At 46.0% G+C, this 24,933-nt stretch overlaps 1 protein-coding gene across 1 annotated transcript in view; it reads right to left on the reverse strand.

Moving 5' to 3' along the window:
• Positions 1-24,933, reverse strand: part of slit1a (slit homolog 1a) — a gene marked incomplete at both ends in the record, with an annotated part of 69,671 nt that overhangs the window by 38,585 nt on the left and 6,153 nt on the right. Inside the window, 5 exons of the mRNA XM_080740767.1 lie at positions 3,853-4,016; positions 7,588-7,731; positions 8,965-9,036; positions 9,983-10,054; positions 17,094-17,165. Coding sequence (XP_080596893.1) covers positions 3,853-4,016; positions 7,588-7,731; positions 8,965-9,036; positions 9,983-10,054; positions 17,094-17,165 — 524 coding nt within the window. The remainder of the gene's footprint in view (positions 1-3,852; positions 4,017-7,587; positions 7,732-8,964; positions 9,037-9,982; positions 10,055-17,093; positions 17,166-24,933) is intronic.

The raw sequence follows: 24,933 nt of genomic DNA on the forward strand, positions 1-24,933 counted from the left end.
CATCATGACCCCAGCGGTTCATAATGTTAAACAAACCACCTTCAGTGGACACACGTCGACCCATGTTAACATGCTGAAGGAGAAGGTGTCATTGTGTGAAGCCTCCTTAAACCCATTTAGAGCTGGAACGCAAGACTGTGTCACTTTTTGTAATCACTTTAACCATTGTTATATACTTTAGCTATTGAAAAATAGCAGATCTACATGCTCATAGCGCGGCACTTGCGAGCGTGTAGATCTGCCATTTTCTTTTAAATCGGGAACATTTGTGCAAATCTCAAATTGTGCAAAAATCCGAACATTTTTTACCTTTGCTTCTGGTGGGGTCCCAGGTACAAAAAAGTACACATATGACAAATGACAAATATGGAGATAAGAGTATAGAGAGGAGCGAGACAATGAGAGAGGTGTGCGTGCACTCACCTGGGATGAAGTACTGCTCTTTGGCTGTGATGGAGACAAGAGAGAGGCAGGGATGTCAGTGACGGCAGTCGGCATAGCTGTACGGTGTAGCTATGCGTCAGTGCAGCCATATACATATAGTCTAAATCAGTGTTTCTCAAAAGTGGATTCCAGGAACTTTGTGGGTTCCTTTATGGGGGTCTAAATTGACCCATACAAGTCTAACATTAATGGAATTAACCAAATGATTAACCAAATGGACCCTGACGTGTCCATTTGGTTCCATTTATACACTGTTAGAGTTAAAGGACAACTTAGTTTTTCTTACAACAAGGGTTCATATTTATATTGTAATTAGAGAAAAGAAAATATGAGTGTTAAGGCCCTTTCCCACTGGGTGCGATAACTATAAAAAATATCGCTTTTCAATTGAAGTGGATGGTAGCGTCCACAGTACACCACAGCGATAAAGCCGTCATAATTGATGTGAACGCCGTCGGCAACATATCGTTATTGTGCCCAGTAGGGCTTTCACCGACTAGTCGACTATTCGACTAGTCGACTAGTCGACTAGTACAACCGCTAGTCGATCTTGTAGGTACTAGTCGAAAAGTCGACTCGTCGACTTATTAAGTCCTAATGAACTAATTTCAATTCGATTATAGTTATTGTTTTATTTTTAACAACCATTATGAACAGAATATTATTATCCAGTCACACACATCTAGCAGCATCTCCCTACCGAGGGTTAATAATCCCAAAGACAGTTGATGAGTTCACCCAGAGTTCACCCAAAGTGAAAGTCCGTGTCTGCACACAGGAGTGAGCCATTGTCCACTACAAGGGGACTAGTTCTACAGGATATAGTTGTTTAACAGTATAAAATCGTTGCGCGATCAAAGCAGTAAGTGAGGACAGCCCATTTCTTGCCAGTTCACAACATTCGTTTTATTAGAAGTCATTATAAGACGGTAGAGTGTTTGTGTTGTGTATCGAGCTAGCCTACTAAGCCTAGCATAGCCATCGCCGACCATGGAAATGGATTATTGTTTAACGAGAGACACAGCAGTTACGGTCATATGGAGAGTCTGTTTCCATTCCTTACTGTTGCAGCTAAATGCTGGTCTTGTTATGTTGCGGTAACCGTGCACACGTGGTTTTGTGTGAGAATATGTTGTCATGGTAACTTGACTGCTGTGAAAAGCCGTGCCACAGCACTCTTTATAATGACATAATACGGTATGTTAACGACTAGTCGACTAGCAGTGGCTTCAACTAGTCGATCTGTAAAAAATACTAGAAGTGAAAGCCCTAGTGCCCAGTGGGAAAGGGCCTTTAAAATGTTTTCATTTACTGCTTTCTATTGTTTTAGCGATTTTGTTTTTCAGTGGGTGGGGGCATGCGTGCAAGTGGCTAAATATATATATATATTTTCTAATATATATGAAAAAAAAGTTGGCCTTTAAGGGGAGACCTTGAAATGTTGGTTTGAGAAACACAGTTCTATATGGCCGCACATGGCACCAGGTATATGACAGACAGAGTAGTCATACTGTATATCGTTGCTATCGGGCAGAAACCTCCTATATGTCCACATTCTAACCTTTTGTGTTTTAACTTTTTTTGTAAATTAACGCCCCTATTGGTCACACTACGGCGTCACACAAACATCAACAGTAGCAGATCCACAAGCTCGAGACACGCTTTGAGCTTGTCGGCCGATTAATTTAGCTATTTTTGAATTTGAATCCTGAAAAGTAACAGTTTTGGACTTGAGGTTTCCACCCGACAGAGACGATATATTCAATATGAGGTGTGTGTCTGTGTTCATGATAATGTGCATACTATACAGTGGCGTCAGTTCAGCAAAAGCTAAAGTATGGCAACATGACTGCTGTCTTGCACGCGTGCCTTTGCACGCTTGCAAGACAGCAGTCATGTTGCCATACCTTAGCAACAGGCATGATGAATTTATTTTAAGAAGTACATTTTATTTTCTCCCTGTAGCCAAGGTATGGCAGCTGCCATACTGTACCTTGCCATACCCAATTGACGCCTCTGATACTATATCATATACCTATACATATGGTAATGGACTGGTAAACATCTGGATATGATGCTGAGAGACACATGGAGAGAAAGAAAGAAAGAAAGAAAGAAAGAAAGAAAGAAAGAAAGAAAGAAAGAAAGAAAGAACGTGCTCAAGAATGAAGAACTAAAGACCGTAAGGAATAAAGAGGGAAGAAAGAGAGTAAAAAGAAAGAACATGTAAGAGAGAAAGAGTGAAGAAAGAACGAAGGAGTGAAAACGGAGTAAAAAAAAAAAACGAGAGCATTTCAGAAGGAAAGAAAGAAAACAGTCTCCTTCCTGCCAAGTGAGTGAAGTTTCTAAACAGGAGTGAAGTCTCCGTATGGCTGCAGCGCCAGGCTGCAGAAACACAATAGCGGGCACAGAGTGCTGGGGGGGGGGGGGGGCATGATGGAGACATCTGGCCGCAAAGGAGCGAAGAGCTGGAGGGTGAGGAGGGGTGAGCTGAATCAGAACCATGGGAGGAGGGGAGATGGGGGAGCAAGGAGGACATGGCAGGAAGATGGCCGCGAACCGACCGACGAACGGACGGTACGGAACGGAACGGGCGGCGGAGATCGGCAGGGACCGAGACTCTACAGCCCCGCGACGCCAGCGATTTATACGTCATGAAACCAGACGCTCTAGGCTGTAGCAGGGAGGGGGGAATGGAGAGATAACAGAGAGAGAGAGAGAGAGAGAGAGAGAGAGAGAGAGAGAGAGAGAGAGATACCTCTGAACTCTCGACCTCTGGCCTGCCCAGGGAGGGGTACATATCGATTGAGGGGCACCGGAAAACAACAGCCCAGAGAGGGTCGAAATCAAACCAAGGAATCAACTAATAACAAATCACTCGCTCAATACAGTATGAGGTAAGCGGAGACAACACGAGACGCCACAGACAAGAAAACATACAGTAGTCCCAGAGGAGAGAGAGAGAGAGAGAGAGAGAGAGAGAGAGAGAGAGAGAGAGAGAGAGAGAGAGAAAGAGAGGACTGGGCAGAGAGTGACAAGTATATCGTCGTTGTCAGGCGGAAACCTCATATCTCCAAGTTTCAAATGTGTACCTTCTTTCGCAAAGTAAAGCCCTGCTTCATCGTAAAAGGCCGTCGCACAAAAGTAGTGAAAACAGCCGATCTACAAGCACACAACGCCTCGCGCCGCAAGGCGTTGTGATCGGCTGTGATCGGCTGTTTTCACCAGTTTAAAGTGCAAAACGAACGGTTTTGGACATACAAGGCTTTCACCCGACAACAACGACGTGGTGAAAAGACCAAAAGCCAGTGAAGAAGCCAGAGAGAGACCACAGGAGAGAGAGAGAGAGAGAGGGAGAGAGGTACATGGACCGCTCTACGGAGGTATATACTCAGCCACAAAGCATACCGGAGCAGCGGAATTTCTTGCTCTTGATCTGTCCAATGCGCTTGTTGGCCAGCCGGCGCGGGCTGGCACAGCGGGCGCCGCTGGTCTCGATGGGGTTGGAGCGCAGGTAGTCTGCCAGCCACTTGAGATTACAGTCGCAGATAAAGGGGTTCTGTGCCAGGTGACTGGGAAGTAGAGAGAGAGAGAGAGAAAACAAAGAGGGGAAAAAAAGCATGAGACGGGTGGGGGGAAACAAGCAGGCACGTGCACACATAGACATGAAAGGGGGCTTGAGCCCCTGCCCTTTTATCCGTCTGTAAAAAGGTGCCCTCTCCAGACCATGAATGCGGTTTTTACTATGGTTAAAGAAATGCAAATTATGCCCCTCTTCCCATGCCATACCTGAAGGCAGCATTCAAGAGAATTGCCTTGTCCAAGCTCTCCTGAACTTGAATGCAGCATCTTATGTTGAAAGAATTGCCCTCAATGTGTAGAAATCCATGCCGTTACGCCACATCTCCCGTATTGCCTTTTTTATGCTTAGTTCAGTGTGGTATCAAGTACTGAAAGTGAAAATAGCCGACCTCCAAGCTTGGAGGTCTGCTATTTTCAATATTTTAATCAAAAGGACCTTTTAGAAATTTCAGCCCCTGCCTCTCTAACATTCTCTGCACGTCCCTGAAAACAAGTCAATATGAAAAGGCATCCAGAAGTTGGCTGCGCTGTATCGGCGAAACCATTGGAACGGGTCAAAAACCCTTCCTATTAATTCATTAGAAAAAGAAAATAACACACAACGGGGGTGGAGGGGTGAGTTCCCACGGAGGAAGAGGAGACTCTCTCTCTCTCTCTCTCCCATGTTATATTTGCAGACGCAGACAAAGGCGGCTCAGTAATAGGACTATTTTTGACCTCGTATTCGAGTGGTTGGGTGTGTGTGTGTGTGTGTGGTGGGTTCAGAGCTAGCAAACGCTGCGAAAAATAAGCGTGCTTTGATTCAAAACAGAGTTCTTTGCGGCACTGTGAAAACGTGGGGAAATCCGAGAGAGTGATCTGACCGTAAGCAGCCCTCTTCCTTTTAGCAGCTTCTCACGTGGACATCAACACCTCGGCGCTGGTGGTGCTGGGTCCCGGTTTCACGCTCTTAAGAGTTGGACCAACACTCTGGCTCTTATACCGTGTAAATGGACTGCATTTATATACTGTAGCGCTTTTCTCCAAAGCGCTTTACAATGTACTTCACATTCACCCATTCACACACACATTCACAACACCCGTCGGCGGAGGAAACCATTAATGCATCTGATCGGGAGCAGTTGGGGGTTCAGTGTTCAGTTGCTCGAGGACACTTCGACACAGCCAGGAAGAGCAGTGTTTTCAAGTGAAATTAATTGTTCGCTAAAGCCAAAGCAGCAGCTACGGTCTTAAGAATACCACATTAAAATCAGTGTTAAGAGTTGTTAAAAACGAAGCTGCTTAAATAGTCTACTGCATATTAAGATCTAAACTACCTAAAAAGTGCAAAGTGCAACTTGAGAACATGGAGATAAGAGGTTTCTACTCGGCAGCAACGACATAACAAAAGCCTGTGGTACAAAACCAAAAAAAATAAAATGTTTTCGACATGCAGTGTGCCTTACCTCTGCTGCGCTGCGGTGCGGTCGGGGGGGAGGGGGGGGGATGCCACAGTGTGAGGTCTGAATTGATACGTGTTAAATGATACAGCCGCGCGGTCGAGGGCCGTGTTTACCACGATGACGGCGAACAACAGGCATTCATGTTAAGACAACTGTATGATGATGATGATAGGGTGCTGGAGAGAAAGCCTATAGAGCCGGGGCGTTGACTGCTGGGGGTTGGGGGGTTTGAGTCAGTTTCAGATCTGTACCCCCCCGCTAAAGAAAGCACGTTCTTGCAGCCGCGCCGTGCATTGTGTGTTGTGAAGATGACAGATATGCGTTGCCATTCCTGTGTCATCATACAGGCAGAGGCGCGGGGGTAAACAACCGCCGATGTGTCCGCGCATGTTTTACGGCGACAGCTCAGAATGTGTCATACCGCGGGCTCCCCCCCCTCTCCCCCACCCCTCCTTTCTCTGTAAATAAATATACCTATGACTCCACTGAGTTGTATTCCAATATGTCTTGTATGACAGATACAGAGATACTTGCAAGTGTGACTCGTGTCGAGCAGTGGCGTCAGTTCGGAAAAAGCTAAGGTATGGCAACATGACAGGTGCCAGTCGCCAGTCGCCATACCTTAGTTGCCATACCTTAGCAACAGGCAGGATACATTTATTTTAACTCTTACTGTGCCAATCCCGAACTAGTTCGGCTTTATTTGTCCTTATTTTTTTTCGAGCCGGGCCACCGGCCGTCATCTGTTTACACGGCCCGCGAGAGCGTCGTGCCGCCGATATTTACCATCCACTCCAATGCAATCCAGGATCTTTAGAGCTCATTTTCTCTGTTCCATGCATATCCATGAGGTGTGCAAGGTTTAATCATGGCTAAATCGCCGAAAATAGGGCTTCTAAAATGCTTGGTAGCCAATAGCTAACTTCAAGCTAACTTCATCCTGTTCCTGTACATGCACAAAGGAAAGTGTTCAGGCGAGTCATGGCTGCGCAAGGCTTGTGCATATACCAGCGCTTGTCTATGTAGGATTCTATGGCCATTGGGCGCCCTCTAGTGGTGAAAAGGTGGCATTGAAAGAGTTAAGAAGTACATTTTATTTTTTCCCCCCCGATTCTATGGTTTCTTGAGCTGGATATTGCAGCCTGGAACGGTTGTTCAAGTGCATTGCACCTGTGCAGCTGACCTGCGGTACCTGGAAATATACCATTTTGTCAAGATGGGGAGAATAAAAGTGTGGAGAATATAATTATAATACCTTGTTAAAGTGACCATTTAGTTAAATTTTACATTTGTAGTTATTTTAACGTAATTTAACAACATAATAACCAGCACAGATAGAGGCATTCATGGATTTATATTCAAAAGTAACTTTTATTCTCCCCCCTGGACCCATGGGGTATGGCAGCTGCATACCCCTGCCATACCCAATTGACGCCCCCGGACAACTTCCAATTGCATCTTTCTAGTTTTTAACCCATTCAGGCTGGGAACACATTTTTGTGTAGTACAGTATACAGGATGTACTGTAGCAACATATTTGTTTTTCAGAAAACTTAAAGCCTGTCTATACTTTGAAGGAAATGTTCGGTGAGTTGTGTTTTCCGATGTGCAAATTTCCGAACTTCTCATTCGGTCTAATGCTTTTCAGAAGTCGCGAGGGACATCATTTTATGGTCGAAAAGGACCTTTTGACCGAAGTCTTCGGTTTCGGTCGAAGTATGGACAGCCCTTTAGGTCAGGCCTAAAATGAATTATTATTATTTCAAAACATTTTCAAAAAGCATTGCCCCAAAAAGATTTTAATTCAAAAAATTGCAAGTAATGTAATTTCATTAATAAATAAAATAAACATCTAAGAAAATTCCATGAATTAGAAAACATGTTTAAAAAGTAGTGAAAACAGCTGATCTACAAGCTCACAACGCGGCGCGAAGTGACACATTGTTTGCGTCGCCGGGGCAAACGTCTATAGTTTGTGTTTGGGGTCTCGAGCTAAAAAGTTTGTGGAAAAGAAAGTTTGCCGTAGACTACCCGTACAGTTAACCACCTCGTCGATAATGTATTCAAGCAATCGATAGATCAAAGCGAGGCGTGCGCGCCTGTGTGCGTTGGTACTCACAGGGTCTGTATGGCGCGCAGCGAGGTGAAGGTGCCCTTGGCGAGTGTCTGGATCTTGTTGTCGTACAGCGAGAGCAGAGAGAGGTTCTGCAGGTCCTGGAAGGTGTTGGCCCGCACGCAGTGGATCTTGTTGGCGTTCAGCAACCTGGGAGCGCGCAGAGAGAGACAGTGGTGGTAAAGGTAGGGTAAGTGATTTAATTTCATTCAAATATTTTAAAAAAATGGGACTGTGTTCTGATAGTACTATACTATAGCAAATACTCAAGTAAAGTGCAAATACCTCAAAATTGTACTCAAGTACAGCACTAAGTAATTGTACGTAGTTACTTTACACCAGTACGTGGTTCTCAACCATTCAGGCCGCAACCCCCAAAATAATAATATTTTAACTGGGGGGGCCCCACCCTACGAGCACTAAAGCCCTTTGCACACAGGACAGTTGCGTTTTTTTTCGTTTGCTGCATGAATAAAACGCATTGGATTTGGTGTGCAAGGATGTGCGGAATCGGCGCTGCGGATCCAAAAAGGAGTCATAAAAGGAGTGATGAGTTTTTTACCGCATGCGACAAGACGCACGAATCGAACTGGGTTCGATCGAGAAAAAAACGCACGGCCGCAGCCACTCGTCGCACGGCTAATTCGGAGCCGGTGTGCATGAGGTCATAGAGAATCATTGTTTTCTTTTAAAAAAATGAAATTGTCCGTTTTATCCGTACGGTTAAACGCGCCTGTGTGCAAAGGGCTTAAGAGTGAAGACATTACATTTTGTATAACACGATCCTAGTGTGAAAATAGCCGATCTACATGCTCACAACGCATGGTGTTGTGAGCATGTAGATCGTCTATTTTCACAATTTCTGCCTCTAATATTTGACAATTTGGCCATTGTTTAATTTGTCATTTTATTAGTATTAAAAATACCTTAAATTGTCACTTTATAAATGTGCATATACCCTCTATACAATTAAACTTTGTGTCGGTGTGTTTACTGTTGAGTGAGAAAACAACATTGCACATCATCTGGGGACCCCCCAAAATAATTTGGAGACCCCCCCCCCCCCCCCCACCCACAGGTTGAGAACCACTTCTTTACACAACTGGAAAGAGAGGAGGAGAAAAGGCCACTGAGTGGATAGACGGATGAAGGGAGCGAGGTGAGCAGAAAAGAAGGAAGGGAGGGAGGGAAGATGGGATGGAGGTAGATAGAGAGAGAGATGGGGGGGGGGGGGGGGGGGGTTGTCAGAGCGCTCTTTATGCACTCATGCATTATGCATTCCTTCTACAAACTTCTACAAGGCTGTGCGTTCCTCGTTGTCAGAGGGTTCTACAGCTTGCTGGTGCGTGTGGTGTTCGGCGCACGTGGTTGGGTTTGACTTACAGCAGCTGCAGGCCGTAGAGGCCGTCGAACACGCCTTTGGGAAGCTCCGTTATCTTGTTTCCATACAGCACACTGGAAACCACAGCACAAGTACACTTAGTTTATAACATATATATATAGTTTTACCTGAGGTGGATTTACAGTACCTATGTGAAATATGGGTGTGTTTCTTTTGTTTTACCTTTCCTTTCCTATTCAACACTGTACCTGCTGCTATACTCTTCTATAACCTCGCCTCATGGTGGCATGTTATGTACACACCTGTATGCTAATTAAGGCTGGGCAATATATGGAAAATGTACCTTCATCGAGGTATCAACATGCGAGGTATGCATACCGACGAAGACGGCTTGAAATGAGGTATTGGTGTATGTGTCAAATTCATTAAAAGACACACTATGCACGCACGTAGCACGTGCAAAAAAACAGTTCATCTGTAACCAGTTGTGGTTATTTCAATAAAACCATTGTTGGAAAATGGAAACATTTAATTTCTTTATTCTATGTGTACCGTGCAATGTGCATGCATGGATATGCTATTCATTATCTGGGTTAGGCAGGCAGTGGACCTAAAGCAGAAAAACATAGCCTTAATGATAATATTTCTAAAATAACAAGTACGCACGCACCGGTTTGCTAATGTTTCTAAAATAACATGTACTGTAGACACCTGCATATGATGAACACACCTGCAACAGGATGCTGCTGATGCATATACATAATGCACACACCTGCCACTACATACCCTATCTGTGCATGTATGTATATCTTGATTATTTAATCTGTTTCTATTCTGTGTTTTTTTCCTCCCTCTTTCCTTTTAATATCTCTCCTGCTCTTACTCTACCTCTATTCTCTCTTCTCACGGAAGCTACAAAATGATGAAAAATATCATTCCACCCACATCTTTATACCTGCAAACCTGTTATGTGACAATAATCAATCAATCAATCAATCAATCAATCAATCAATCAATCAATCAATCAATCCTCTGTGTGTCTGTCTTACACACACTTACAGAGAGTTGAGGGACCGCAGGCCCAGGAAGGCATCAGGAGCTATCTCTGAGATCTGGTTGTTGCTCAAGTCTCTGTGAAGATGGAAAAAAAACAACAACGAAAAAACAGGTTTTTAACTCACTTCATCATCATTCAGCATTAGTAGACTACAGTATACGTTCTCCAATGAATGCGTTAATAACACTGACCCAGTCACTGAACTTTTCACAATTCTGAGGGTGAAGGGGTTAAATTGTCACTATCGGGCAGAAACCTTGTATTTAAGTTTCAAATCTGTACGTTCTTTTTTTTTTTTGTGAATTAAAGCCCTACATTATACAAAAGTGTTGCACAAAAGTAGTGAAAATAGCAGATCTACAAGCACACTGTGTGTGGCTTTTTCACTATTTTAACAAAAAAGGACGTACATTTTGGACATACAAGGTTTTCCAGCCTTCGCCGCCGAAACGCTCTGGTTCTCGGCGCCAGCGTCACATGACGACATGGCATGGGTAACAGACTACACACACACACACACAGGACATGCTGGGCCCCTGATTCAGCCCGGGAAAAAGAGTTGGAGAGGCCCTCATTGTGAGAGAGATCTATCTACTGTATAGTGCTGCTGCTACTCAACGATTTGCCATTTCAGATCATGACAAGTGACAAGCCACTGGGCCAATTACATGAGTTATATTTCGTCGTTTTCGGGTGGAAACTTTGTATGTCCAAAACCGTTTGTTTTGTATTTATCATTTTAAAAATGATTGAATCTAGTGAAGACAGCCGATCTACAAGCACACAACGCCTCGCGGTGCGAGGCGTTGTGTGCTTGTAGATCTGCTGTTTTCACTACTTTTGTGCGACGGCCTTGTATGATGAAGCAGGGCTTTGCTTTGCAAAAAAATCTACAAATTTGAAACTTGGAGATACGAGAATGGAACGAAGGCCGACATTTTATTTTTATTTTTTTCCTAATGGCCGGCCGTTCGGGAGTTGTCCCGCTTTTCCCAATGGCCAGCACGTCCCTGCACACACAAAGTCTAGACGTTCTCCCTGGCAGCCTGTGAGGCCGAGGCATAATGTAGTGTGAGTGGATGGAAGACGTGTTGCAGCCCTCTCTCTCTCTCTCTCTCTCTCTCTCTCTCTCTCTCTCTCTCTCACACGCTCCACGGCATGTCCCTCAGGGGCCTCCGTTGAAACCATGCAGGCGGCTATAGGACTCCAGACTGGTAGCCAATCAAAACATTTACTTGTGTTACTTGTGGGCCTGTATATCGAGGCGGCCCTGTCTTGTATCTTGGAAGGGGTGTGTGTGTGTGTGTGTGTGTGTGTGTGTGTGTGTGTGTGTGTGTGTGTGTGTGTGTGTGTGTGCGTGCGTGTGCGTGCGTGTGCGTACGTGCGTGCGTTCGCATTAGCATACTTGTGAGGACCAGGTGTCTCCACTCAAGCTGTTGTGAGGACAATTCTCATGGTCCTCACAAGAAAGGTCAATGGTCGAATTTGTTTATTTTTTTTAGAGATAGGTTTACAATATTTAAATATAGTTGGGGTTTAGGTTTAGTATTAGGCATTTAGAAGTTAGGTTTAGGGATTATAGATCTCCGCAATAAAAGGGTCAAGAACTGACCGATACAGAGATCTCCATGTATGGGCGTATCAGTCGGAGCGGCGGTGCGACGTGTTTGTGTGGGGGCCGCGTAGCGAACGTCCAATAAATGGCAGTCGTGAAATCGCTATATCTTGAAATGTCGATGTCCTCACAAGCATAGTAATACAGTACAAACCTGTGCGTGCGTGTGTGCGTGCGCGTGTGTGTGTACATGCGCGTGTGTGTCTGTGTCTATGTATTAATGTAGTGTGGTACAGGATGTCTCTGAACGGTCAGTACGCGCGTCATCAATGGGATCCCCAGGCCTTATACGCATCCGTCCACAGGCTAAAGCCACCGCGCGCAGATGTGTGCATGTGCATAACGCACAAGCGTGGCGTCGTGTCTGTCTGCACATGCATGAGCCAACGAATTAGAAAGCGATCCTTCGTGGGGGAGCGGGGAGTGGGGGGGCAGAGAACGAGACGGGCCGACAGATAGAGAGATGGAGAGAGCGAGAGTGAGGAAGAGGAGGATAGAGGACGCCAGAAGAGGAAGAGAGATGCGCAGATTGGCAGCGAGAAGAGAGAGAAAGAGAGAGAGAGAGAGAGAGGAGTGGAGTGGAGTTAATGGAGCGCGCAGGACTGGATATACCTTTAAAAGGAAAGCGGGTGGTGCGGTGAAGGAGAGAGAGGATATCGGCGTTGTCGGGCGGAAACCTCGCATCTCCAAGTTTCAAATGTGTACGTTCTTTCGCAAAGTAAAGCCCTGCTTCATCGTACAAGGCCGTCGCACAAAAGTAGTGAAAACAGCAGATCTACAAGCACACAACGCCTCGCACCGCGAGGCGTTGTGTGCTTGTAGATTGGCTGTTTTCACTGGTTTAAATCATTTTTAAAATGATAAATGCAAAACGAACGGTTTTGGACATACAAGGTTTTCACCCGACAACGACGATACTGTATGTTCTCATGTGGGGGTGATGGCCTAAACTAAAGGACCCCATTCGTCTTCTGGCCAGAGAAGGACTGAGGTTTCCTGGAAAACCGAAACGCAGGGAAGCGGCCAAAAATGTGCATCGGTGCACTTTCTGTACAGCCAAACAACGTGTCTAACGCGCGTGTACGTGTGTGTGTGTGTGTGTGTGTGTGTGTGTGTGTGTGTGTGTGTGTGTGTGTGTGTGTGTGTGTGTGTGTGTATGTGTGTGTGTGCGTGGTTGCTGTTGTTCTCCTCCAGGCTGTCAGAGCAGCATCTTCCGTCAGAGGACACGGGTTCGCGTGTAGGTCGTCCAAACCAGGACCAAGGTTACAGAGAGAATGTACTGTAGGCGTTTTGGCATTTCCCAGGGCAGCGGGGGAGTGTGGGGGCAGGGGATCAGGAGGGCAGGCATTGCACAAAAAGTGTGCGCGCACACAAACACGCCAAGCATGCATGCGTGGCTTTCGGTACGGTCAACTAGACCAGTGGTTCCCAAACTTTTTTGTCTCAGGGCACCCCATGAATATTTTTTTAATCCGAGGCACCCCTACATTATAGTTTTCACTCCCAGCGCCTTATATTTATAGCATATCGTCGTTGTCGGGTGGAAACCTTGTATGTCCAAAACCGTTCATTTTATATTTATCATCTATACAATGTACTAAACTAGTGAAAACAGCAGATCTACAAGCACACAACGCCTCGCTTCGCAAGGCGTTGTGTGCTTGTAGATCGTCTGTTTTCACTAGTTTTGTGCGACAGTCTTGTATGATGAAGCAGGGCTTTGCTTTACCAAAAGACGTACACATTTGAAACTTGGAGATACAAGGTTTCTGCCCGACAGTGACGATATTTTAGTGATTATGTTGCGAGGAAAACGTTGAGATAAGAGCCATTTTGGTTCGAACTGACTGAAAATAACTTTGTACTTCAAGTTTAAAATGATATTAAATATTTTTTCCAAGTGTACAAATAAATCCCAAATATTATCAAATTATCTGGCGGCACCCCTGGACTGCCGTCACGGCACCCCAGGGTGCCCCGTCACCCACTTTGAAAACCCCTGAACTAGACACAATTGAACCTTCACCTTTTCTTTACAGTAACTTACGGTATTAGTGTTGCATGCCGGAAACATGCAGATCTACAAGCTCGCAACGATGTGCCGTGATGCGACGGGTTGTGAGCTTGTACATCTGATTTTTTTGAGCTGCGAATGAAGATTAATGTCCAACGTTCCTTTTAGAATACTGTATAAGATAACGTCACTGTCGGGCAGAAACCTTGTATCTCCAAGTTTCACATTTTGTATGTTTTTTCGTAAAGTAAAGCCCTGCTTCATCATACAAGACTGTCGCACAAAGCTAGTGAAAATAGCAGATCTACAAGAACACTTGTGCTTGTAGTTCGGCTATTTTCACTAGTTTAGATAGTTTTTAAAATGATGAATACAAACATGTCAACACGCCAAACTCTTTGACTTCTCCCTGTGGCCATTAGTGGTGAGGTGTTGCGTAACAGTAACACAAGCGGTCACTCATTTAGCATTGTGGCGTGTGCGTGGCTGCCACAGTCCCGTTACACTACGGAACACAATCGATTGACTGATCTTTAAAATAAACGTGCTCTGAAATTGCACGGTGGCGCACCCATCTGACCACTTATGAGATTTTCAAGATGGCAGAAAAGGTTGAGAACCAAACTGGTGTGTGTGCCACCTTCTGGACACCCGGGGGACTACACTTATAGGCACTGAGCCTATGCTGGCAGCCGAAGTGTGACATCAAAAGTATCACATCACGAGTTCTCTTTCAGATTTACGGCCGCAAATCCCGGGAGAGACAGAGGCCGCCCCGTATATCCGTCATGGATGTTCTTTGGCCCTGTCGACCAAAACGTCTTTTTTTTTTGGTAAAAAAAGTGGTCCGAGGGCGGGAGGGCGGGCGGGGTAGCCCGGCCGCTACCGGGGCCGCGCGGCCAGCTGAACCAACAAGGACCAAGGGAGGGTCAAGTCGGACATGAAGCCACACATTCTTGTTGTTTCTAAAAGCAGCGCTCAAGCTCACTGCACAACAGACCGACAAGACAGAGAGAGAGGTTGTTGTTGGGACGCCGGTGACGGACAGCAGAGGACACCGTCCAAACCCTGACTGTTAATTGAACTCTGACCGGGTGTAAAAATGTGAGGTCACGACCTTTCCAGTGTTGTGGTGCGCGGTCATTATTGGCTGTCACATGCAAAGACTATAGTGAATACCAGAGAGTTATGTACATGTATTGTTGCGAATGGGCATTTTATCGCCATTGTCCGGTGGAAACCTTGTATGTCCATTGTTCAAAACCGTTCGTTTTTATCATTTAAAAAAAATACTAAATAGTGAAAACAGCCGATCGACAAGCATACAACGCCTCGCACTGCGAGGCGTTGTGTGTTTTCACTAGTTTAAATCATTTTTAAAATGATAAATGCAAAACAAACGGTTTTGGACATACAAGATTTTCACCCGACAACGACGATATCTGAACTGTCACTCGAGTAGCGGGAACGCCACCGTCGCCCCCTGCAATGTTGTGGCCCTCGGCTTGGTACCCTAGACATAATTTGGCCCTTGGGGAAAACTAATTTGGGAACTCTGGTCTATACTGTACATATAGTTGAGAATATTATGTACAAACTGCACCGCTAACTTCTACACAAAAACGAGAAGATGCTGAGCAGCACGCTCTTTCGTTAAACATCGGCAATCCCGGGACGGTCCACCGGCCGTATTGTAAAATCCTTGATTTAACTCAGATTCTCCGAAGACCCTTGCGGGTGTGCTTGGTTCCATTTTGCACAATCTTCAAGAGTCAATAACGGTGGTCCTCAAAGTGGATTTCAGGGACTCTCTAGGTTCCTTTATGGGGGTCTAAATTGACCCTTACAAGTCTTTAACTTTGACAGTGTACGCTGCCCTACTAAGGCAGAGTGCAGTAACTACAGTATGTACAAGAATATCACTAAAAAAGGGTTTAAAAGTGTTACAACTGGTCAGCCAAAGAGGATATAGGCATTTAAGTGATATTACACTGATTGTCTGATCTGTTCTTGAGCTAATTGTTCATCCCCCAATATCATGAAGGCTAATTTGACCTTTGGGCGACACAAATAAGTCGGTGTGTCCGAAAACGGAGTTACTGCACTCTGCCTTTGTAGGGCAGTCTAACGGATGGAACCAAATGGAACATTCGTACACTGTCAAAGTTAAGGGGAGTCCTTCAAATGTCAACGTTTGAGAACCACCGGTCTACTGTACACTTCGACAAACAACACCAAAACCCTTTTTTTTGGTACGAAGGGCAGAGAAACTCCCTGACCTCCCGCTTCCTTCTCGCCGGCCTCCCTTCTTCCCTCCCTCCCTCCCTGGCGGTGCAGGGTCAGGCCTGGTGGTAGTGGGGGAGGAGGAGGAGGAGGAGGTGTGGGCTGGCTGGCGAGCAAGGCTGGCTGCATGGGTGCAAAATCACTCAGACTCAAACTAGCAGCCTGTCAGTGTTTCACTCCCAGCGGGGCCCGGAGACAGCGAAGCCTCAGACCTTCATTCCAGCACACTCTCCCAAGTCCCCTCCATAATCAACCCCGGCCGCAGTTTACAGTTTGCCCACGCAGTCAGATGGACACATGTACACACGCAAAACGCACACGCGGGCGTGCGCGCGCATACGCGCCAGGCAACGCCAGCCAGGGGAATACCAGCGAGCAAAGCAAATGAAAGATGAGAGCTGGTTATTATACTCGTGTCACATCTTAAGTGCCCGCTTGTCTACCACGTCCTGCGAGAACCAGGAACATGTTCTCTTGGTTCCTGTGAATATTGCATGTTCTTTGGCGGTCCGGGGAGACGTGTGGACCCCCGTCACGTTTTTTTTTAAATAGTCGATCTACAAGCTCATAGATCTTATAGATCTCACAATGGATCTCACAATAGATCTCCTATTTTTTGGCAAAGATATTTGGTAGAGAGTGAAAAAAGCACTGTATCAAGTACGTATATTACAAGTAACTTTTACCAATTATAGAGGGTTTAAGTGGTACCGGAAATGCAGCTCGGCAATTAAAAGGTGAATTGATCCCAGTGCATGACGGAGGATAATTTCACGATAAATTAAATTTTCACGGTATGATTATCGCGAGTGTTTTTTTTATCACAATAAACGATAATATCGCTTATCGTCCCATCATCCCTACTTCCCGGGGACTCATTGCGCTTCAAATGTACCGATATCCATCCATCCATCCATCCATCCAACCGCTTAACCCGGAATCGGATCGCGGGGGTAACAGTTCCAACTGAGACTTCCGACTCAACTCTTTTTTTCTTCACAACAGTGCGATTTAGCGACTGCAAAACCGCTCCTGCTGCTCCGATTCTCCGGCTGATCTCCTTCTCCGTCATCCCCTTTCTCTCATTCGTGAACAAGACCCCGATATACTTAAACTCCTTCACCTGGAGTAAAGCCTCATTCCCTACTTGGACTGCACAATCCTAAAAAGTGGAACCCACATAGACTGGCCAGATACTCACATCCTGCGTAGCTTCTTGTAGGGCGAGAAGGCTCCGGGAGGAACAGACTTAATTCCATTTTGCTCCAGACGTCTGGAAAGACAGAGAGAGAGAGAGAGGGAGAGGGGAAGGGGGGGATCGGAGACAAGAGAGAAAGCAGTAGAGAGACAGAAGGGAGAGAGATAGCATCGGTTAACCAAACAATAACGGTCGGGGTCTCTATGGCGACAACAGAACTAAGAGCGATCGCCCCGTCACCTCCGACCTCCTTGTTGATTCGCGCTCGATTCTTGCGGGCATCGGTCGCGACTCTTTCTCTCTCTCTCCCCGCCGTAATTCGTCTGCTCCCGCGACGAGTCATAACATCCTCAGAACCAATAAACAGTTGGGGTCCCCGAAGAGACTGTGTCCTTGTGTTTGTGTCTTGTGTGTGCGTCTGTCTGTGTGTGTGTGTGTGTGTGTGTGTGTGTGTGTGTGTGTGTGTGTGTGTGTGTGTGTGTGTGTGTGTGTGTGTGTGTGTGTGTGTGTGTGTGTGTGGTATGGGTTTGGGGGGGCATGGGTGGATGGGGGCTTTTCTACTAAAACAGTGGTTCTCAATGTGGGGTCCAGGGACTCTCGGGGGTTCCTCGAGGCGGGTTCCAAATGAACCCTTACAAGTCTGTAACTCTGACAGTGTACGAATAGAACCAAATGGACCCGTGGTTCCATTCGTACACTGTCAGAGTTAAAGGGGACTCATTATTGACTCATACATGTCTGTAACTCTGACAGTGTACAAATGGAACCAAATGGACCCTAACAGGGTCCATTTGGTTCCATTTGTGGAGGGGGGGTGTGAAATGTAAAAGTTTGAGAACCCCTTTTTTTTTCTCCCCCAAACCACTTGCGTCCTCACATGATCTCTAAGGCAGTCAACACTGGTTGATATAATAACATATAGGCATCCATCCCACTGGTGCTTTCTGCACTTTATTCTCATTTTACTTCCAGATGTTTTCGCACAAATGCCAAGTAAAATAACCAAAAGTGTTTTTTTTTTACTAGTATAATATGTTTTGTTTTTACTTTACTGTCATGTTTTTCAAGAAAAGAATGTTTCCCCATTTGTTTGAGGTTGGCGAGCACACAGAGGCATGCTCAAAGTGCATACACAGACCCTCAGAACGCAGAGACCCTTGTGTGGGTCGATTGATATACTTTTAAAGTTCAATTACAGCGAGACTCTGGGTTTTTACCGCGTCGACGCGCTGAAAAACTGAGCTGCCCACTCAGTCAGTCAGAACGACCTGTAGAAAAAACGCGACGTTCAGTCCATCTGACAAATTATCATCATACAGACATCAAGACTAAACCTTTATGCTCACACACACTCACACACACACACACATATTTACACACACGCATACACACAGAAAGACAGACATACACTTGCTTCAGAACGGAAATTCGCAGAGTTTTACCAACCTTAATAAGTCTCAGATGGCATGGGGAAACAGACATCACTAAAACCCATTAGTGGTGGTGGCGGCGGTGGTGTGTGTGCATGTGTGCGTGCGTGCGTGTGTGGCTGCGTGTGTGTGTGTGTGTGGCTGTGTGTGTGTGCGTGAGTGTGTGTGTGTGTGTGTGTGTGTGTGTGTGTGTGTGTGTGTGTGTGCGTGAACTGGAGTCTGGCTGCTACTCAGGACCCAGGCCTGTCCTGCCCGGCCTTTAAGCTCCTTTTTGGCCGTAACGTGGCTGGCAGAGGTGCTGTTTATCTGCAGGTCAGTTCACAGCTTTTAAAAGTGCCCTTAACGAGGCTTAGCAGGGGCCCCGGTGTGGGGGCCCCTGGCTGTGTGCGCCTGTGTCTGGCGACCCCAGCCCCCCTCCAAACCCCCACCACTACACGGCCACCAACTCTGGGCTTAGAGAGATCAGAGGGGGGGGGGCACACTGTAAAATCCCATTCGTTCCTTATTTCCCAGAGTCACGTCTAAAGGGCTTTGCACACAGGCGCGATTTTCAACCATTGCGTTTTTCCCCGTTTGCTGCATGATTAAAACGCATTGTATTTGGTGTGCAAGGCTGTGCGGAAACCACACTGTGGATCCGAAAAGGAGCCATAAAAGGAGTCAATGAGTTTTTACCGCATGCGACAAGACGCACAAATCGAACTGGGTTCAGACAGGGCAGGGGAGTCACTGCGGGCCCCCCATGAATGTTCTTCATAGGGGGAGGGGGTTTAACCCATTTAGACTGGGAACGCATTATTTTGTGCTTTAACTGTTGAAAAATAGCAGATATACAAGCTGCCGCGCTGTGAGCTTGTAGATCTGCTATTTTTGAAAAATCTTGTCAGTGGTGCTCAAACTTTTGTTGTGAAGGACCCCCAAAATGATATGTACCGTATTTGACAGACTCTCATCTCAAAATATTTCGTTCCAGGGACCCCCCAGAAGTTACAAATTAACACTTTGCCGTCCGAAATAGAATGGTGGTTGGTAGATTAGCCGTGAAATTTCTATTATTGTATTGTGATCTGAGACATAATATTATGTTTATAAACATGAGCCCGCCGCCCCTCCTTCTTGGACAGCGCCGTTGTTTTTTCTTTTTTTTTTCCCCAGGTCATTAGCTCACCATGATTTTCTCGATCTCCGTTGGGATAGAGTGGTGGTTTTGGCCGAGCATCGATCTCCCCGTGCATTTCGCGTGCGCGATCCGCGCGCATAACGATCCATGCATATAGTCCAGGAGTGACTGAACAGTCGATGTGTCCACTTTGGATAGCCTAGCACCTAGCACTCCAGCTCTGCTAGTGCTAACGTCCAAACAACAAGTGGGTGGGAGGAAGGAAGGCTGAAGAAGGAAACGCCATGAGAGTCACTTCTGTTCATGTCAGACCAGCCATGAGCTATCAATGCACGAGTGGTGACTAGGGAAGGTTAGACGATCGCCGATTTTCGGATGAAAATCATTTATTTCGGTAAATACGGGAAAGTACGGGAAAAGACGATTGGCTGCCCCTCCCCCCCTAGGAAGTCCGATATATGTTAAAAAATACATATATTCAAAGATTTGCATACATTTTCACAACTTTTCAAAAATAGCAGATCTGCTATTTTTCAACAGCTAAAGTATAAAATAATTAAGGACCATCCACCTTGGGCCCTAGTAACTCAGTCCCACTTCCCCACCCCCCTTGTGACGCCCCTGGTTACAGACCCATACGGTTCCATTAACCGGGTGGATTTTTACTGTCCAGGCCAGCAGGACAGCCTGACTATAAGCATTTTGGCTCCTTGGAAAAGAAACTGCGACGGCCATTAAAACGCCACGGGGAGAAAATGTAAAACATCTACAAAAATCGGACATAACTCTTGGTCGGCGGCTAGCGGTGCTGATAGGTTTTAGCTTAATCTCCTTGCGAGCGTGTCATCGCTTGGGGATAGGAGCGACCCCGGTGTGATTTAGCGATTCGGGACGTTTTCCAGAGATTTACTACATGCGGCGCGTTCCGGGCCAGGCTGGAGGGCCCTCCTGCGTCGCTATGTTAATGTTCATGCATAGAGGGGCTAAATGTTTAGTTAGCCATTAACCCGCAGCCACTTAGGGCCAAGTTTTGAGTTTCCATATTTTTCAATGAAGAATGCCCCCCCCACCTTCGAAAAAGGGAGGGCCCTCCGTTTATGGCAGCGATATGGGAGCCCAATTGACATTCTTTGGATAGCAGTGATTCTAGACCACAGATTCCTGTGGTATGGATGTGTTCTCGCTCTCTCTCTCTCTCTCTCTCTCTCTCTCTCTCTCTCTCTCTCTCTCTCTCTCTCTCTTCTGGTGTAAAGTAACTAACTACTGTACTTAAGTACTGTACTCAAGTACAATTTTGAGGTGTTTGTACTTTACTTGAGTATTTCCAATTTCCAATACTTTTACTTTTGCTCCACTACGTCTCAGATCCAAATATTGTACTTTTTACTCCACTACGTTTATTTTGAAAACTTTATTTACTTGTTACTTTGCAGATATAAATTATAATATTATGAAACATAGATGAACCACTTTAGCCCTATTTTATACCTTGGCTGTTTGAAAACAGATGATCTCTGCTATTTTCAAACATGTTGTACTTTTGGTACTTCGAGTACATTTTGATACCAACAGAGTATTTCCACACTGCATTAGTAACACTTTTACTCGAGTAAAACATGTGAGTACTTTTTTACACCACTGTCTGTGTGTGTGTGTGTGTGTGTGTGTGTGTGTGTGTGTGTGTGTGTGTGTGTGTGTGTGTGTGTGTGTGTGTGTGTGGATTTACAGCAGGGTGACAGCGGTGGCGGTCCTCCTGTCACTGTGAGGCAGAGTGCTCGGCCAAGTGGCTTTACCCCCTTCTCTCATCAAGAGTCTGGCCCAAACTAGTCTGCTGTATGTGTGTGTGTGTGTGTGTGTGCGTGCGTGCGTGCGTGCGTGCGACGTGCGTGCGTGCGTGCGTGCATGCGTCCGTGCGTGTGTGTGCGCGCGCGTTCAAAAAATACAATCTCACAACTGAAAATGTATGTTGTTTAGGTGTTAGCCTTCAAAACTATGTTGAATCGGTTTCTGTTCTATACTGTACATGCCGACCGGTTGAAGAAAATCACAGATTTGACCAACTTCAAAGACTCTTTCGTCTCAAAATATTTACGTTGCGTGACGTGCGTTCGTAGAAGGCATGGTGGCTTCTTTGAATTGCAAACAACTGAAAGCAGTCATGGTGACTGAGAACTTTAATCGCACTTTTTGTGCGTGCGTGCCATCCTTCATGGGTTCTGATACTGGGGTTGAGCATGTGTCAACGTGTGGCATAAAGTGTCTCCAAAGCGAAGTGGGGGACAATGGGGACAGTCGCTCCATCTCCTCGCACTGTCCTCCCCCGCCGATCGATACGTGCGAGGACTAAATTCGTCCAATCAACAAAACCGGGGCTCACTCTGTCACCGTGCAATCAACGAAAAGGATAAAAAAAGAAAACAATCGCTCCTGGTGTGGCTCATTCTGGCGGACAATCAATGACTCCCGTCCAATTCATCAGACCGCTATACGTCTGTGTCAGTCCACTCAATCAGCCTTCATCCTTTTCATTTGGCTCCGAGCATGTTTTTCATTAAGGGGAAACACCATTATACTATTAGGTAGTCATCCAGTGCGTGTGTGTGTGTGTGTGTGTGTGTGTGTGTGTGTGTGTGTGTGTGTGTGTGTGTGTGTGTGTGTGTGTTTGAGTGCGTGCGTGCGTTAGGGATGGGATAATAAGCGATATTATCGTTTATCATGATAAAAAACACTCATGATAATCGTATCGTGGAGATTTAATTTATCGTGATATCGTTCCGTAATGCACTGGGATCAATTCGATCTACAAGCTCACAACCCGTCGCCTTGCGACGCGTTGTGAGCTTGTAGATCGGCTATTTTTTGGCAAATGTTCCACCCCAGGATAATGGATTTTGGGGATATTTTGATTATCGCGATAATATCGTAAATCACAATTTCTTTGGTCACAATAATCGTGATATGAAATGTTCATATCGTCCCATCCCCAGTGTGCGTGCATGCATGCGTGAGTCATAAACGGATGGCAGGACCTCAGCGGTGGATGAGAGAGAAAGAGAGTATAGGCTTTCTGTGGTAGACGTGAGCCACAGCGGTGACGGTGTAATACTCTGCTGTTGTTGTGATATTGTTTAGACTATATGTGGTCCCTACCAGAGACCAGCACAACATGCCCGCACAGCCATAAACACATCACTGGCATTCATTAGGACAGACTGGTTGGAGCTCTCTCTCTCTCTCTCTCCCCCAGTCACACATAATGAGAGCACAGTGTGTGTGTGTGTGTGTGTGTGTGTGTGTGTGTGTGTGTGTGTGTGTGTGTGTGTGTGTGTGTGTGTGTGTGTGTGTGTGTGTGTGTGCAGGGGTGTCGCACCAAATTCTGGGCCCTGGGTACAAGCGATTCACTGTGGGGCCCCTGTGCTTTAACAATTGAAAAATAGCAGATATACAAGCTCACAGCGCGGCACCGAGTACTGCGCTGCGAGCTTGTAGATCTGCTATTTTTGAAAAATCATGAAAATCTTTGAATATTTCAAAGGTAAAAAGGTTAAAAAATACATATATTCAAAGGTTTGCACACATTTTCACGACTTTTCAAAAACAGCAGATCTACTGTACAAGCTCAGGTGTCGTGCTGTGAGCTTGTATATCTGCTATTTTTCAATAGCTAAATAGCTATAAAATAATTAAGGCCCCTTCACCTTGGGCCCTGGTAAATCAGTCGCACTCTCCCCCCGCCCCCCCCCCCCCCCCCCTTGTGACGCCCCTGTGTGTGTGTGTGTGTGTGTGTGTGTGTGTGTGTGTGTGTGTGTGTGTGTGTGTGTGTGTGTGTGTGTGTGTGCGTGCGCGTGTGCGTGCGCCTGTGCGTCTGTCTGCACGCACGGAATGGCGTGCGAGTTTCCGAGCGGCTCATTAACGGGGCATCGCGGGGCTGCGCGGCCTTGATGCTCGGCAGTGCCCCGCCTCGCTGTAATTGAGGCTGATTTTATAACGAACTTCAAGAACGCACATCAAACGGGAAAGAAAAAAGAAAGAAACTCTGCCGCACCCCAACCCAAAGTCACTGCGTGCCATCAACCCCCCTCTCTCTCCCCTCACCTTTCTTCGCTTGACGATCTGTTCCCCCCTCCCCCCCTAAACCTGCCCACGGCGCTGGCGCAGACGGGGGACCAGCCAGAGAGGAGACGGGAAAGTAAAAGGGTCGCCCATGGGAGGGAGGGGAGGGTTAGGAAGGCATGGGAAGGACAGTGGTGGGAAAAGTATCCCCAATTTTTACTTGAGTAAAAGTATCAATACTCCAATGTAGAATTATTCCCGTTACAAGTAAAAGTCCAGAATTCAAAATGCACTTGAGTAAAAGTATGAAAGTGTTGGCATCAAAATGTACTTCAAGTACCAAAAGTAAAAGTACAAAATGTTTGAAAATAGCCAAGGTATAAAATAGGGCTAAAGTGGTTTATGTAGGTTTTTAACATATTATAATTTATATCAGTAAATTACTAGTAACTATAGTTTTCAAATAAATGTAGTGGAGTAAAATGTACAATATTTGGATCCCAGATGTATTGGGGTAGAAGTGAAAGTATTGGAAATTACAAATTACAAATACCTCAAAACTGTACTTAAGTACAGTACTTAAATAAAAGTTACTTTACACCACTGGGGAATGAGAAACGAGGAGAGGTGTGTGGAGGTGGGGGGAGGGACATAGAGGAGGGGAGAAAGAGCGAGGGGGAAGATTGGTGTGGGAATAGACTCCGGTAAGGGTACGGCTCGGGTGGGCAGGACAGGAGGAATGCGGGATGATATATGCCGGCGTTTCGCCCCGGTCTTGTAAAAGATGAATCAGAACAAGATACAGTTTATTAGCGGGGGAACGGTTTAGTACCAATTAGTTGTGAAGGGCAGAGAGTCCTTTGAAAACGTCTCGACTCCCTCAACCCCAACATCTGCAGTGCAGGAGAGAATCTCCCCTCGTCTCTCGTCTCTCGTCTCGCGCGCCTATAAAAACCCGATGAGCAGCACCCGGGCCGGGCTATCTTTCCAGCTGTCTCCCCGTTCGCCCATTAGTGCTGCTAGCCCGGTTATTGAGCCCATAGATCACATCACATCCTCTGGAAGATACTGCCAAGGGCACGTTAGAGCCGGACGGGGAAGACCGTAGAGGTTCATATATACGACATAAAACATGGCAATAACTGAGCAGCTACAGAGTTGAGTCTTGAATTACGTCTTTTTCGAATTAATTTGCAGAGGAAGAAAATAAAGACGTGCAAGAAACAGGATGCGAGGAAAG

Source organism: Nannobrachium achirus, assembly GCF_963921795.1.
Source record: "Nannobrachium achirus genome assembly, chromosome: 13".
NCBI classification, from domain to species: Eukaryota; Metazoa; Chordata; class Actinopteri; order Myctophiformes; family Myctophidae; genus Nannobrachium; species Nannobrachium achirus.